Here is a 15799-nt window from a genome sequence, read left to right as displayed (position 1 = left end):
ATTTGACAGAAAAGCCTGTACTAATTTTTCATGTGTCTGAACTACAAGTTCCTGCCAGAAAAATATTTCTGCTTAGGTCTGGCTGCAGAAGGTGGGTTTATCTTTATCAGCTCCTTTTTGTGGTTGTGCTGTTTATTATCTGTTCCATGTTAGCGTGCTTCAGCACACGGGAAGAGAAAAACCAGCAGCAGAGTGTCCCTCACCTTGTTGCCATCAGATGTCCTCTGCAGATGAATCAGGTGTCACGCTCAGCCTATTGACAGAAGGCTTTCATGGGCTGCCACAGGTAAGGATAAATTCACCAGAATTACAACCCAGAGGCATGTTACACCCTGAGAGGTGCCTCAGTTCATTGTCCAAAGGGTCGGCACAGCAGCACAGTCCCCCAGCTTTTTTCCATGCTGTGAACACCCCGTTCCCTACCTCACCGCCCAAAGGTGTTTCTGTGCACTGATGTTTCCAGCTTTCAGCTTTTCCTCCCAGAATTTCTCTCTTTCTGCCTGTGAAAGTGCCTGCCTCACTAAGAGAAGGACAGTTTTCCTCATCTAATTCAAAGCCCCTACTTATTAAGGCAGGTTTTGGTGATCAAGGGGCAGCTGACTCAGAGTTAGGAGGGTAGGAATGAGGCATTCAAATTCCTCCAGACACGAAAGTCACCTCTGACCTGGCCACGGAGGGGAGGGGAAGAAGAGAAATATTTTCTGTCTGCTGCCAGGAAAGTCTCCCCGCCAGCCCTGCCAAAGCCCCAGCTGTCCGTGGCTCAGCTGCCAGAGCCGCTTCTCCCGCTCGGCTCCGGGCTCTGGTCTGCACCAAGCAGTCAAAGCGAAGGTGTGATTTCAGACGGGTTTAATTAAGCTATCACAAATTTCCCGTGAGTGCAAGACTTCAGAAAAATCTATTTGTTTTTATGTGACTGCTGAGAAATGTGTACGTTTACGTAGGGGAAATTCCAGCTTGGTGGGCTGCAAATGGGTACAGGATTTCACCCAATCACTTAAAAAGTATGCGAGGCATTGAAAATAAAGTAGCCAATAATACATTTAATGTGATTCATTGCCATTGCATGCAGAGAATAGTATTAATTTTAATACGGAAATCAATGAAAACCTTCATTTTTATGTTTCCCTGAAGTTCACATTTCACAGACTGATGTTGCACGCAGACAAAGGGCCCTGCTTTGGAGTCGGGATCTGCCCCTGGACACGTAGGGGACTTGCTCAGCCACTCTACAGTATATTTCAGATGCAAGCCCTCTACAGTCACGAGGTAGAATAAACATGAGAGCTTTCTACGAGATATTTAGCAGAGAAAGTATTGTAGTTATTGATTAAAAGAGAAGACAATATTCTGATTACATGTACAGTACAGTGGCAAAGTGATTTTATACAGTACATGCAGGGACTTTGGCTTAAATTTGAGGATGAGATATTTATTACTTGTACAGTTGTGTGATAAATTATTGGCAAGTAGAAGCACAGATGGCTTTCCCTTAAGATCAGGCATCACATGCCACAAATTATCTGGGAAATTGTCATTTTAAAAATAACTCTGGAACAAGTGCCAAGCTGAGAGGGATATCAGTGTCTAATAAACAGATATAAACACAGCAGTGCCCAAAACCAAAATATATTTGAATTAAACTATGCGGGGAGAGAGCATATACAATTAGCACCTATTCTCTTGCAGTACAAATGAAAGCTTTTCATACTGTATTTCTTCTGCCTCTTTCTCATCAGGAAATTCAAATACTGATTTCGGTGCATATTCAAGCTGCTGGGGAGTTAATGGCTTGAATTGTCTTGTTAGATTCTTATGTTACAGCACCTAAAAAAAAAAAAAAAAAATCATACCGGAAGAAACTTAAGCACAGTTATAGGCAGGCAATTTTTTTTTAAACTGGTTTCCAAGGTGGTGAGATGTTTACGCCCTGAGGTGGCTTAGCTCCAGCGCAGCCACCTCTCCTATTGTCTTCTCCATCAACCTGGTGTGCTTCACACCCTGGAAAGGCAAGGTCCTGGACCCTGCCAAAACGCACAGGCAAAATTACATCCTGCATCTCACGGCTGTGGCTGCTTGCTCGAAACAGAGTATTTGTTAGGCTGCAGCGTGTGGCTGGGCAGATCGGGGCAGCCCCACACTCCCCGCCGCCGTGCAGAGATAAGGGGGGGGGGGGGGGAAAGCGGGTTGCATTTGCTTATCACTCGCCCTCCTCCTCCTTGAGGGGTGAAGGCTGCCATGTGCGAGTGAGGAGAGCCAGGGCCCCGCCGGCCGCCCCCCCGGCCCCCCCACCAGCCGTCACCTGTCCCAGCCTGTCCCCTTCTCACGCGCTTATATGGGCACGGCAGCGTGGCATCTTGTGACGCCGCGCTGCTAAAAACAGCCCCGGCTCCCTTCGGCCCCTCGTTTAAACAATGTCCTCCGGCCAGAGCGACACAGGGAGCCTCTGATCGCAGCGCAGCCTTGGCCTTATTTCAAAGGAAATTAACCCGGAAACCCCTCCGCGAGGCCGTGATCCTGAGCGTATGCCCCTGGAAAAGCTAGGGATGAGCACCTCCCTGAACTACAAGTCCTTCTCCAAAGAGCAGCAAACCATGGATAACCTGGAGAAACAGCTGATTTGCCCCATCTGCTTGGAGATGTTCACCAAGCCTGTGGTCATCCTGCCCTGCCAGCACAACCTCTGTCGGAAATGTGCCAGCGACATTTTCCAGGTAGGTTTCTTCCCGCACAGAGCTCTGCTTCCCAAGCAGCACTGGCTGAAATGAATGAAAAGCAGATTTTTTTAACATGTGTCGGTTGATTGCTTTCAATAGTAAGGGGGGGGGGGGGGGGGGGGGGGGGGGGGGGGGGAGAGGGGGGGTAGCGACTTAAAGCAGAAGTTGAGTGTCCCCGGGAGCCATGGCTGAGCCCTCAGCAGATTAAAGTGTCGCCTGTTAGCTGTGGGACACGGCCACCCGTGTGAGCTGAGGAACTGGCCCCTCACCCAGCAGCTACCGGGTGCTTTCCTGGGGGTTGGCTTGCTGGAGCTACCCTCCCCTTGGGCATATTGACAATTTCCTACAAGCACGTTTTTGCCCTGGTGCTTCTGAAAGAGGTTTCCGTGGTTTTGCATGGCCTTACTCACCTCTCCTCGTGCTGCTTGGCAAGAGCAGGCCTCCAACCCTTACCTGCCGACAAGGGGAGGCACAACCGTGGCGTCGGGAGGCCGCTTTCGCTGTCCCTCCTGCAGGCACGAAGTGGTCCTCGACCGGCACGGCGTCTACGGGCTGCAGAGGAACCTGCTGGTGGAGAACATCATCGACATCTACAAGCAGGAGTCCACAAGGTAACGAGTGAATGCGTGCCCTTCAGAGGAGGTTTGCCACAAAAGCAGGCGTGGCTTAAGAGACCGCTGGCCTTTGGTTTTTCCATTCGGCACATGTGAGGTTGATTTAGTTGTTTTCTTTCTCGGAAATGTGGAAAGGGATCGTGCTGCCATGCATGCCTATCTGTTGTCTGTGCAATGAAGTCAGCTCTCACTGAGCACAGAAAACCGTTATCCAAATAGATGCTGGATTTTCCTGCTTCCACTTATAGCAGAGGATGGTACCATGCTTATTCACATGAGCAACACTTACCCATGCAAGCAAAGCCCTTGAGGTCAGCATGGCAACCACATGAATAAGGGAAAAGTAGCTAGGTTCACATCGTTTACTTTAAAAACAGTTCAGATGATTCTTATTCATCTTTAACCTGTGTGTTCTCATGCTAAAGAAGGATAAGAAATTTCAAATCTTGTTAGAAAATCCTAAGGGACAGGCAGTGCAAACAAGAAGAAAACCAAATTTCACACAGAAGATACCCTGAATCATAATGTCAAATCAAGACTCAATAAAAAAAAAAATCTCCATTGCTGTCAGCTTGGGAGATGAACCCATGAAATCAAGTCTTATTTAGGACTCCATAAAAGAGAAGGAATAGCCAGAAATAATATGTATCAGTGCTGTGTGTCTGTGTACAAGAATCAGAACCTCAGGGCAGAGGAGGGGATTCATCCTAAAAAGTAAGGTTACTCCTGAGTGTTAATCGCCTGTATTGGATGTGTAATGGATCCAGCAATAGAAAGATGTTGTGTTCTTGTCTCTCTTGCCCTGGGTTGGGTCGGATGCATGGTACCACCATCGGGAACTTAGTAAGGGAGAAGCTAACTCTGGCTTCGGGCCACCAAGCAAGCATCTCTCCCCCAGGGAAGCTGCCTTTTGTCACCAGCGTGGATCTGTAGGGCCAGCTTTGTATGGGAAGGTGTTCTGTACACCTGGGATGGCTCAGAGCACTTCTACCCTCCTCTGGCAGAGGAGGACAGCCACCAGCACAGAGAACATTTCAGACCTTGACGGCAGCTTTGGCTATTCTCAGCTGTTTGAATCCCTTTGGGGACTGTTGTAGCTGGGCATAGGTTGGAGCTCCAAAGCATGGAAGAGCACAAAGTTGGCTTAAAATTGTCCTTTCTGCTGCCCTTCACACTCAGTGCCAAGGGAAGCTCAGCTACCCTTGTATGTGTCATTGATACCCAAATATTATTTTAGTCAGGAAAATCTCGGAGGAAATGAATCAGCAAAGCTACAGTGCCGGACTTTGCTTTTGACCAAATAAGCTGGACAGTGTGTGGCCTCATGTCTTTCTTGGGTTTGGGATTTTTTTCAGCCCACAGCTGTATTTAACTTAAAGAAATGCAGTTCCTTTTCCCATGTAGTTTGTGGGTAATTGGAACAAAATTCAGTTAAACAGAAATGTAAGAGATTTAGTAGATTTTTTTAAAATTTCATGAAAATAAACCACATAATGAATAAAAGGGGAGAACAGAAAAAAAATACAAATATGAACATATGTTTGCTTAGATATTTGTCCAAAAGGTTCCTTTATTTAGTTTGTTAAGGTGCTTATTTAACCTTCATCTGTGTCCTCAGAATGAAAGTTATCGTCAGGGTTATGTAGCAGCGGCAACGCATTGCAGCATTATCTAAGCTATTTGGCACTTTGTAGGCCTCAGCTGCTTATCTCCCTCTGCCTAATGTTCCCCAGGCTCCCACCAGAGTGTGAGCAAGATCTGCCATGGCTTTATCCTCTGCTGTCCCACTGAAACCAAAAAGTCAAAGGAAATCAGTTCTTCTCCACTTCTTCCTTCTGTACCCGTCTCTTCCAAACTGAGGGCTGGGGTCTGGCAGAGGTACATAAAGGAAGGGCGAGACGTGACCTTTTCCTCCTTGCTTCTTCCCAAGACAACCTTTCAAACTGGCAGCACCTGTGATTTCCAGACAGAAGCCTCCTCCCCTCAAGTCATCCTGTGCATATAATTCACCATAACTGTGTAAGCCAGAATGATGCCAACTCCCAGCTTCATTGCAAATTAAGTTAGGAGAGTGAGGGAAATTCAGCTAGAGAGCAAGCTTTGTCTCCTGCTTAGGCAAAAATAATTTATTTCAAAAATATTTTATTTAAATTTGAGTTTCTATTTCAATTAAGGAATTAGGCTTTTTGAAATAAAAGCTAGGACAGGAGCTGGGCTATAGGGTTGGGAAGTTCTGCCCAAGCCCTCACGTGCAGCCCCTCCTATTTCTAAAAATCACATCGTATGGTCTTTTATCCCATTGCTCATCAAATTCCAGCTGATGACAGTGTAGCCTGTTGCCTAATTTAGAATCTATTAGCAACACAAGGAAAGAAAACTTCAAGCAGGACATGGCTCCTACAAAGCTTTAAAGGACAGCAAAGGACTGAACCCTGTGGAAATAGAGTTGGCTAAAATACTAAACCAATCTTTGAAAGTCTGTAGGCCACTGATTACCTGAACTATATGAGGAACATCAGGGCGCCTGCTGCCACCAGGGAAGGGTAGCAACAGTGGGCTGTGACTTCTCGCAAGCTCTGGCAGCCTCTAACAAGCTCGGCCGGCTATTCCTGATCAAAAGGCACTTTGGGCTTTGTTACCAGCTGAACCCTGATCAGGGAGGGCTGAGCGCTCTTTCTGCCTCACACCTACCCGGGAGAGCCCTAGCTACAGGCTGTCCCCACGGCCCCGAGCACGGATGGAGCACAGCAGGGACCGGGCGCTGTGCTGAGAGCGTGGTGCGTGGGCTCTGCAACGGTGGTGACGTGCTGCGGGACAGGGTAGCCGGCACTGCCAGGAGAAGCTACCCCTGACACCTCGGAGGCCTCAGCCAGAGCTCCCAAGGGAAGACGTGGCTCTCCAGGGTGGGCTGCGGGGATGCCTGGGGATCTCGGATAAGGTGGGCCAGAAAGATGGGCTCCCTGCCTACAGGTCACCAAAGCAAGGCAGCTTCGGAAGGAGCCGTGCAGACTATGCAGCAAAAGAGATGAGGAGAGAGATCACCTGGATGTTCTCCAGCTCCCCATGGAGACAAATCCCCAAGCTCACCTGCACCAATGGTTTTCTTGGGCCAGACATTCACAACCGTACTGGCGTAATGGAGCTGCAGGAATCCCTATGTCCATATGAACTTCTATGGTCTTCTCACTTTTCAAGCCCCATTTCTACCCTGGATATGGATGGGCTTTTCATTGCTTTTGGCAGAGTCCAGCACTGGGATTGATTTTCAAGGACCATCTTCTCCAAGCTCAAGAATGGTCTGTCCCCATATAGAGAAACTCAAGCAATGGTGGCAGGATACCTGCATTGATTGACAGGGAGTTCCTGATAAAAATAAGACAAAAAAAGAAGCAAAAAGAAGTTGAACATGTGACTTGGGAATGTTTTGAGACACTATCCAAGCGTGTACAGATGGAGTTAGGAAAGCCAAAACTCACCTGGGACTGAATCTGGTGAGGGACATAAAGGCTAAAAAGAAGAGCTTCTACAGGTACATCAGCAGCAAAAGAAAGATTAGGGAAAGCATAGGTCCACTTTTAAATGGAGCAGGGGCTCATGTGACAAAGGACATAGAAAAGGCCAAGGTACTCAGTGGCTTCTTCACCTCAGTCTTTACAGGTAAGATCAGTCTTCGAGAATCCCTGGCCTCCAAGACCAACAGGAAAGTCTAGAACAAGGAAGACTTATGCACAGTGGAAGGGGATCAGGTTAGAGAATATTAAAAAAAAAAATGGATATCCTGATGGGAGGCATCCATGAGTGGTAAGGGAGCTGGCTAATGTCATTGCAAGACCACTCTCAATAATCTTTGAAAGGTCGTGGTAATCGGGATAGTTTCCTGAGGACTGGAATGGAAGAAAGCAGATGTTGCTCCAATCTTCAAGAAATGCAAGGAGGAGAATCCAGGGAAATACAGGCTGGTCATCCTCACACTGGTCCCTGAAAAGTTGTTCAAGCAAACCCTCCTGGAAAGCATTTTCAAACATATAAAAGATAAGAAGGTGATTAGAAATAGTCATCACAGATTTACGAAGGGGAAATCAACCTGACCAACCTGCTAGCCTTTTATAGTGAGCTGACTAACTCAGTGAGTGAGAGTAGTGGATGTTGTTTACCTAGACTTTTGACACTGCCTCCTGTAACATCTTTATTGACAAACTGATGAAATAAGGTCTAGAGTGGACAGTGGACTGAAAATTGGCTGAACTGCCAGACACAAAGGGCCATGGTGAACAGCATGAAGTCAGGTGAAGGTGAGCCATTAGTGGTATATGACCGAGATTGATACTGGAGCCAATAGAGTTTAATATCTTCACTAATGGCCTGACTGTGCCTCATATAGTCATGTAGATTCTCTCAATTCCCTGACCAGGTGCAGGCAGTAGGTGATGCGATGATACAGGAAGGGCTACAGCTATCTTAGGGTCTTCAGTAGAAACACTATAAAAGCTGGATTCAGGATATCAGTAGAAAGATTTTGGGATTTGTAAATATCCTGAGGAACACATGCCTTCTAACTAAGCGTCAATTTTCCTAAGGTCTTACTATGTCCTTAATTAAAGTGTGCTCCTTTATGTGCTCAGCAACTTTGCATTTCCTAACCAGATCATGTAATCACAGAATGGCTGAGACTGGATGGGACCTCTGGTGGTCGTCTGGTCCAACCCCCCGACTCAAATAGGGCCACCCAGAGCCAGTTGCCCAGGACCATGTCCATATAGCTTTTGAATATCTCCAAGGATGGAGACTCCACAACCTCCCCTGGCAACCTCTGCCAGTGCTTGGTCACCCACACAGTGAAAAACTGGTTCCTGATGTTCAGAGGAAACCTCCTGTGTTTCAGTTTATGCCCATTGCCACTGGTCCTGGTACCGGGAGCCACTGAAAAGAGTCCTCGTTTCACCCTCCATTCAGGTATTTAGATACCTGAAGGTATAGATAAGATCAAGGTCACTGTTAAGATCCCTCTGAACCTTCCTCCCAGCTCTCTCAGACTTTCCTCACAGAAGAGATTTTCTAGACCCTTAATCATCTTCATGGCCCTTTTCTGGGGTCTGTCCTTGTCTCTTGTGTACTGGAGAGCCCAGAACTGGACCCGGTACTCGAGGTGTGGCCTTGCCAGTGCTGAGAATCCTCCTCTCCATAAAACATGCACAACACTCCACGTATTAAGGTCCGAACCAAATTTTAATGGAAAAGAATAAGCCTTTAGCAGTCGAACACAGGCTTAGCATCTCGAAGAGCAGAGTCAGAGAACAAGAGCACAAAGCTGTTAGGCCACTTCTGCAACCTGCTGCTTCTTTGGTCACAAGCCCAGCTGTGATGGATCTTTTCTTCTACTAAAGACATGCTGTCATTTCCCTATCGGCTACTCCATAAACTCTTGGTTCAGGAGCAGCCACCATTTAAACTTAGAGGTTGTGTTTTGGCCTTTGCTACACCAACACAGACCTAGAGGTTCCCTTCTGAAGTCAGGGAATGTTGTGCTAAAAATCTTTCCTTTTGTACAGCCTAGGAAGGAGACTGTAGATCTGTTTACTTCTAGTCCTCTGTCACTGTCTTCAAGGCCCCACTAGTTCAGGGAGTTCTGCCAGGTTTCTTCCAGCTCTTTGCGGCACCTTTGAAGGTTGGCTACTTCTGGCTGAACTTGCTTGACACCATCACCTTTTTACCCTGTGCTATGTGTCTTTCATGCTAGTGGCACCATTCCAGTGTCAAATAACATTCTAGTAGTTTCTGGTTCTGGTCTTGTAAATATTTGCAGGAAGAGCAGCTATTTCAGGATTAATTAATCACTTTGAAATTCATTGTCTGTTATTGCCCTCACATGCAGGCCCTCCCACTGGTGCACTATAACATGAATGTATTAGGGGCTGTTTGCAGTCATGTTCAAACAATATAAAGCATTTTTTTTTTATAGTGGAGACACACCTCTCTTGACTATCATTGAAATAATGCTGGATTTAACACACTGAGTGCCTTATGTAAATCTGACCCAAATAATACAGGCTTCCTTCAGAAGTGTCCATCCTGTTTTATTCTGGTATATTGTTATATTTCAGATTACAGACTTTCATTATGAACCCTTTAAATTCCAGTTGCCTCTTGAAATTAAAAAATATGAATGCATGAGACATTTTCTTTGCTGCTTGATCTTTTTTCAAATGCATCTAATTGATTCCATTCCCTTCAGAAGAGAAAATCTGTACTTTGTAATTTAAAAATAAGTGCCATGTCCACTCTAACAAACTATATGGAAAAACTCTGCTCTAATATAAGCTAAAATAATGATTTTTTTCCATACAGTTTTAAACTTGAATAGAATGGCCAGCTGCCTCCTTACTACAGAGCTCTGTGGAATGGCTTTAAAAAAATGTTTCCATGAAATTCCATTAAATTCTATGATTTTGGAAAATATTTTCTATCTAATGATGAAAATATATATTTCTATGATGCCACTGTTGCACTTGCTACAGGTAAGTAATAATTCTCCTTCGAACTGGTAGCAGAAGGGGATAATGGCTAATGTTGGGAATATCTAACATTGCCACAGTAGGAGTGGCAACCTTTGGAGGCTCGAAGCTACAACTGAAGTAGTTCCTGATATAGCATGGATTGCCTTGTGGTATGTATGTGGCTAAAGCATTTTGGTGAAGAGAAGATCAGGACTGAGCTATAGTCTTGTGACAGTTCCTTGTTTAGCACAGGAGAGGAACACTTCTTGTGTGACCCATGCCCTTGGAGATGAATACAATCGAGTATTCATCTGTATATACTGTTAAAAAGTTTGACACTGTACAGGCTAGACGCATGCCACCTATCTAAAATTAATTTGTGTGAGACCTTATTTTGGTTGCTGGCCTAGTGTAAAGGCCATAAGGACCCAACCAGTTTGATATTGACAGTCCTGACCTGGGCCTCGCAAAGCTCATCAGCAGAGTTAAAGAGTTAAGGACATAAAGGTCCATCAATATCTACAACTCTTGCTTCAAATTAGTCCACTGCGTAAGATCTTTGCCGCATCAAGGCCAAGGGCCCAACATTTTGAGTGATGAAACCGAAAGAAATTACATACGTTTCGTATTTCAGACAGATGTTAGATAACATGCTAATTAAAGCACACGAGTAGTCTGAGATCAGTCTTAGTGAGGTTATTTACATTTTTAAATATGAGTGAAGGTTCAGCCACACTCCCAGCTGGAATCCCCATATGAAGTCATGTTGCTATATTGTCATCACAGCCTGTTGTGTCAGGACATTAAGTTGTACCGCTGCCTGTTTAATCATCCTGTGTGGCGGGTTTAAGCCTACGCTGCATATTCAGGTCAGCCTTGGACACTGCGATATGAATGTGCCGTATTTCCTGCTGGTACCCTACGTGTTGTTGTCAGAAACTCATGAGCATCAAGTTTGTTCTAAACTTCTTTTCTTTTGCAGACCCGAAAGGAAGTGTGACCAGCCAATGTGCGAAGAGCACGAAGATGAAAGAATTAATATCTATTGTTTGAACTGTGAAATGCCCACTTGCTCCTTGTGCAAAGTCTTTGGTGCCCACAAAGACTGTCAAGTTGCTCCTCTCACAAATGTTTACCAGCGACAGAAGGTAAATATCTTCTTGTATCTCATAGTCCTCTCAGCAAATGACGGGACTATGGACAGGAAAGCATTCCCATGGGCTTCCTGTGAGTTTACAAAAGGGCCTGAGGGTGCCTTTGCCATTTCTGTGTGTGAGTGAAAGGCTCATACAAATCTGTAGGAACTGTTTAGAAACACAGGAAAAAAAATTTATGAGAGGTCACACAGAAAGATATTACAGTGTTCCAATTTTTGTTAGTATAGTGAGTAAACATTTTAGGGAGTGATTTGATGTGAAGCTGAGGTTCTCTCTTTCAAGGTTCCTAATCTCTTTTTTTCAGTGCTTTTAGACCAGAAAAACAAGTGGGGTTTCCAACACATGAACTGGAAAGAGAACAGACCAGTACAAATCAAATAGTCATCTATCAGGCACTTCTGCTTTTAAGCATCCCATTTTTAAGAAAAGTTAAGTGAAAAGCCTCCTCCTGCAAGTGAATGCAGGAATATTCAATAGTTGGCAGCACAGGATGTACCTAACATCCTCTGCCCTTGCTGTCACCAGTAAAAGACTTGTTTATTTTTAATACAGTATTAATTTAAAACCTGACTCACTGGGTTATCCTCCTGAGATAAACAGCTCATTTTTCTGGAGGGCCTCAGTGGGGCAAGCAATCAGACAGGCCAAGTTTGCAATCCCAGCGTCCAACTTTGTCACACAGATGCTTGTGTGTGGAAACTACAAATGAGAAGTCGCTTTAGGAAAGTAGTTACAAACATCCTTTTTAATCAAAAAAGGAGGGAGAAGGGGGAGAAGTTTCTTGGACTGAATCCATGCCCCTGACCGCTCCCTTTGCAAGCAGTAGCTTCCTTCCACGAGCACCTGTGGAAAGGGGCTGTCGTGCCCAAGACTGGAGGTGTAACGCGGAGGCTGCAGGATGCATGCTTCAAAGGATCCTTTACAAAGCTGTGGAGGCCACGGACAGGGCTGCTTTGGTCACTACAGCTGTATGCCCAGGGCCACTTGCCCTCCCCAGCACGCTCACCAAGTTTCCTAGGGACTAACTTCTCTGTCTCTCCTCTTCTAAGGATACCTCACAGTCATCCCCATCCCCACACCCGGGTCATTTCCTTCTTCCACTCATTTCACTCATGCCAGTGGCTCAGCCTCCACCTTCTCCCCCTCCCGTTCTCCCTTCCCCTCTCACCACAGCCCCAGACCCACTGCCCTCACGCCAAGGGCTCTGTAGCACCCTGGTCCCTCCAGGTCCATAGGACACCTCTTCTCCTCTCCAAGGCCAAGAGCTACGGTCCTCAGGGAGATAGCACAGTGGTGTGATTAGACTCAGACACTAAAAAAAAACAAGCCTTCAAAAGACAGTCTTTTCTCTCAGCAAATCCAAAGGGAATATTCTGGGTCTATTGAAGCATAGTGCTTCAGACAAAAGCATCTAGAAGAGCCTCCTAGAACAAAGTGCTTCCTCCTTTACAAACCACAGTTTCCTCCCCATGAAAAGTTTCAAAATGTCTATGTTTTTGTAGTGTTGAGAGAGGAAATAAATGTCAGAGTACTGGCAGGTAACTTGTAGGCAGGTAAAGCTCCAATTTTCCTCAGTTCCGGTGGGAAGAAGAGGTAATACCCTGGTATGGCTCGTTTGTCTCCTGCTCCCCGGTGTTAGATGTGCCACCCTGAAGTGGGACAGTGTCTAACACGCTCCTGTTCACTCTCCCCTTGCTGCCTAGTCCGAGCTGAGTGATGGCATTGCAGTCCTGGTGGGGAGCAACGACAGAGTGCAAGGGATAGTCACGCAGCTGGAGGAGACCTGCAAGACGGTTGAGGTAGGTACCACCTCTTTAAATTCAGCTATTTCAGTGTGAAGTCGCATCTTTTAAACTGCTGGTCCCAATAATTCTTTACCAGGCCTCACTTTACCCAAATGCATTCCCATGCTGTTTCACTAAACGATTACCTGTGAATTTGTACAGTATCAGCTGTACTGCCTCAACCAAAGGATACATCCTGCTCACCACCCTGCCTCGGCCATGTGGTCGAGGACAAAGAGTGAGGATATCAGCACATCATGTCCAGCATTCTTAATGCCATAGGATATCACTGAAATTAAAAGCAGATCCAAGAAAATGCAATGAACTCCCAGCTCACTTAACACCTAAGATTAGGTTCTAGAGCTGTCAGAGACCAGTCTAAAGCCTGTGTAGTCCTGTGAACAGAGCCTTAGTCTCAGCCACACTGTAGCCACAGCAGAGCTCCCAAGTATGTCAGTGAGCTCCGTATTTAGCTGTTTTTCCTACGGTGCAGAAGTAGTTTTTTGATATACTTATGTTGTCTTTTAAGGAGTCTTGTTTTGTAGCTCATGGGAGGGAGGAGTTTGGGTTCTTACTGGATTTTCTGGTAAAGGACTTACTCTGGCTGGAATTAGTTTTGTTCATTCAATAGCAGAAGTGGCTTTCATTTCCTCCAAGAGGTTTGCACCAGCAAAGCAAATATAAATATCAACTCTGACCAATTTGAGCATCACAGAGCAATAAGCTGAAAGGACCTCATGTGAATTGATTTTATGATCAGAGTTTGATGAAGCATCTAGTGAAGGAGTTGCATCCCTCTCAGCCCAATTAGAATTATATTGACCCTTCAGAGCTGGAGCAGAAAAGAGAAATGGCAGAGAAAAATAAATTAATCCAAGATGTATAGATTCTAATTGGTAAGAAAAATGGATTCCACAATCTGTGTACACAATTGCCCGAGGCTACTATTTCCTCAGAACAAGGAAGAACAGAAAATGTCCAAGTTTGGTTCAAAGAACATAAAACCATTAGCCCAAGTAAATGAGAGAGCGCGTTAGCAGCAGTCAGAACTTTGTAGTCAGGAAGCCTTCACGTTGCAAGGATGAAATTGGCTGCTATCAGGACTTTGCAGACAGAAACAAGCCTTTCAAGTAGGTTAACTGCAGAAATTTGAATGATGGAAAAGCAAAAGCTTATACTCATTTAAGTTGAACTAGCTGAACCAGAAACAAAACTTCAAACACCTACTCTGAAGTATGGAGCAAACATTGTGCTAAAAATACCTTAAGTACAACAGTTTCTGAAACTAGCTTCCTCAGAGTCATCCACTCAGTTTAAAGTCTAACCTTTAAACTCAAAGCCCAAAGAAAGTGCAGCCATTTTACCTTCAGATGTTTTAACAGGCTTTTCACCTTTAAAGTCAAAGATTGCAGAAAATAGATCTTAGAGCTTACCTTGGCACTTCCATGTTGCATTTCAAGCAAATCACATTTCCTACCATACAAGAACTTTGTCTGAATTGACATCAGTTTGTCCTTGAAGATAAAAAGCAACAGCTGGAGCTGAGAAATGTGCACACATGGAAATAATGCTTACAATCCAGGATTGTCTCTTCTCTCTGCTCAACACTTTGCAGAGAACAATAAATATCTGCTTTAGCAGAAAATGCATGATCATTTTCCTTTCAGCTGGAGTAAGCAATAGCCTACAGTTCTACGTTTAGCTATTGCTCCTATCCAACCCTAAAAAACAGAAAACCAAAAAACCTGATTAATACTTGTATAGCTTTTAACTGATTGAAAGGTAAACCAAATTCACGTATTATACTGAAAATAATAAAAAAAGGAATATAAAATGCTAAATACTGGAAAACCAAAATAAATAATTAATCAGTGTTTAGCCCTGTAAACAATATGAGTCAAATAATGAAGGAAAAATTAGTGTTTCTTTCAAATGCTAATAGCGTAAACCAGTCAATACAGATACTTCAGAACAAGCAGTGCGACTCATGCTCAGTGGTAAGGGCTCCCTTCTTTTTGCTGCAGCTGTTCTTTAAAACACAAAAAGGCTGAGAACTTTTTAGAATGGAAAGTCATGTATTTGCTAACCTTTTTCATTACTCAGAATCTGATTAGGGTAATTCCATCACATAGAGACTTCATACAGGAACATTTTATACAGAAAGAGAATATTTCAGAAATATTTCAGCATTTGCAGTTAGGAATATGTTTTGTACTCTCACTCTAGAAGTTCTCAACTCTGTAATATCTGCTGGCAGGAGATATTATATATTAGAGCTTAGAAATAGGGAAGGATCTCTCAGGGCACCCTGATATCACTCTCTTGCTCTTCTTCCCCTACCGCTTGTCCTGTGTCAAATGGCAAAGATAGCACACACCTGTCTTGTAATTAAGGTTGTTTTACAAGTGATCTGGATGACATTTCAGAGGAGGTCATGGCAGACTAAACCGAAGAAGTCTGGAGCAAGCGGAAGTGCAGGAAACCCTGGGAGAAGGCTAGGAGAGAAGTGGAAGACTAGAATAAGATTATTTGAGATCTGAACAATAGAATGACACCCAGGAACCATGACTCACTTGGTTTGAAAGCTGCCTTGCCCGTCCCCACCCTATAATTCACTAATCAGGAATTTCTGGGAAGCAGCAAGGACCTCCAGAAGAGCGGGACAAGCCTGCCCCCTCCTCCCCTGCCCCCCCGCCCCCCCCCCCCCCCCCCCCCCCCCCCCAAGGAGTTTTAAATTAGGAGTGCCTGTTTAGCCTAGTCTTTCTCATTGGGAAGCAGAGGTGGATACTTGGGTCACTGCAACAAGATCTGTATTCTGCCCCCACCCCTCAATGTAGACAATGATTTTTGGCCACACATCCATCTTCAAAAGGTTTTCTCCTTTTGAATGATACAGAGCAGACTGTCACCACTTATAGGAAAGAGCTCTGGCAGAAAGTCAAGAAAAAAGTGGGATTCTCTCTGGCCCAGTGCTATGAATAATCAGTCTTATCACTTCCAAAAGTACTGTGGGACTGTTAATAATCCTGTGCTGCC

General features: G+C 44.9%; 1 protein-coding gene across 3 annotated transcripts in view; it reads left to right on the top strand.

The window, feature by feature from the left end:
* The first annotated feature begins 242 nt into the window (after nt 1–242).
* Nucleotides 243–15799, top strand: part of TRIM55 (tripartite motif containing 55) — a 40917-nt gene continuing 25360 nt past the window's right edge. For all 3 annotated transcript variants that reach the window (XM_032995101.2, XM_032995099.2, XM_032995100.2), the window contains exons 1-5: nt 243–286; nt 2478–2711; nt 3153–3325; nt 10805–10970; nt 12683–12778. In XM_032995101.2, the coding sequence (XP_032850992.1) occupies nt 2523–2711; nt 3153–3325; nt 10805–10970; nt 12683–12778 (624 nt within the window). In that variant the 5' untranslated portion in view covers nt 243–286; nt 2478–2522. The remainder of the gene's footprint in view (nt 287–2477; nt 2712–3152; nt 3326–10804; nt 10971–12682; nt 12779–15799) is intronic.

Source organism: Tyto alba, unplaced genomic scaffold, assembly GCF_018691265.1.
Source record: "Tyto alba isolate M040663 unplaced genomic scaffold, T.alba_DEE_v4.0 Super-Scaffold_9, whole genome shotgun sequence".
Lineage (NCBI taxonomy): Eukaryota > Metazoa > Chordata > Aves > Strigiformes > Tytonidae > Tyto > Tyto alba.
Note: the sequence above shows the minus strand (reverse complement) of the source record. Positions and strands in the feature narration are given on the sequence as shown.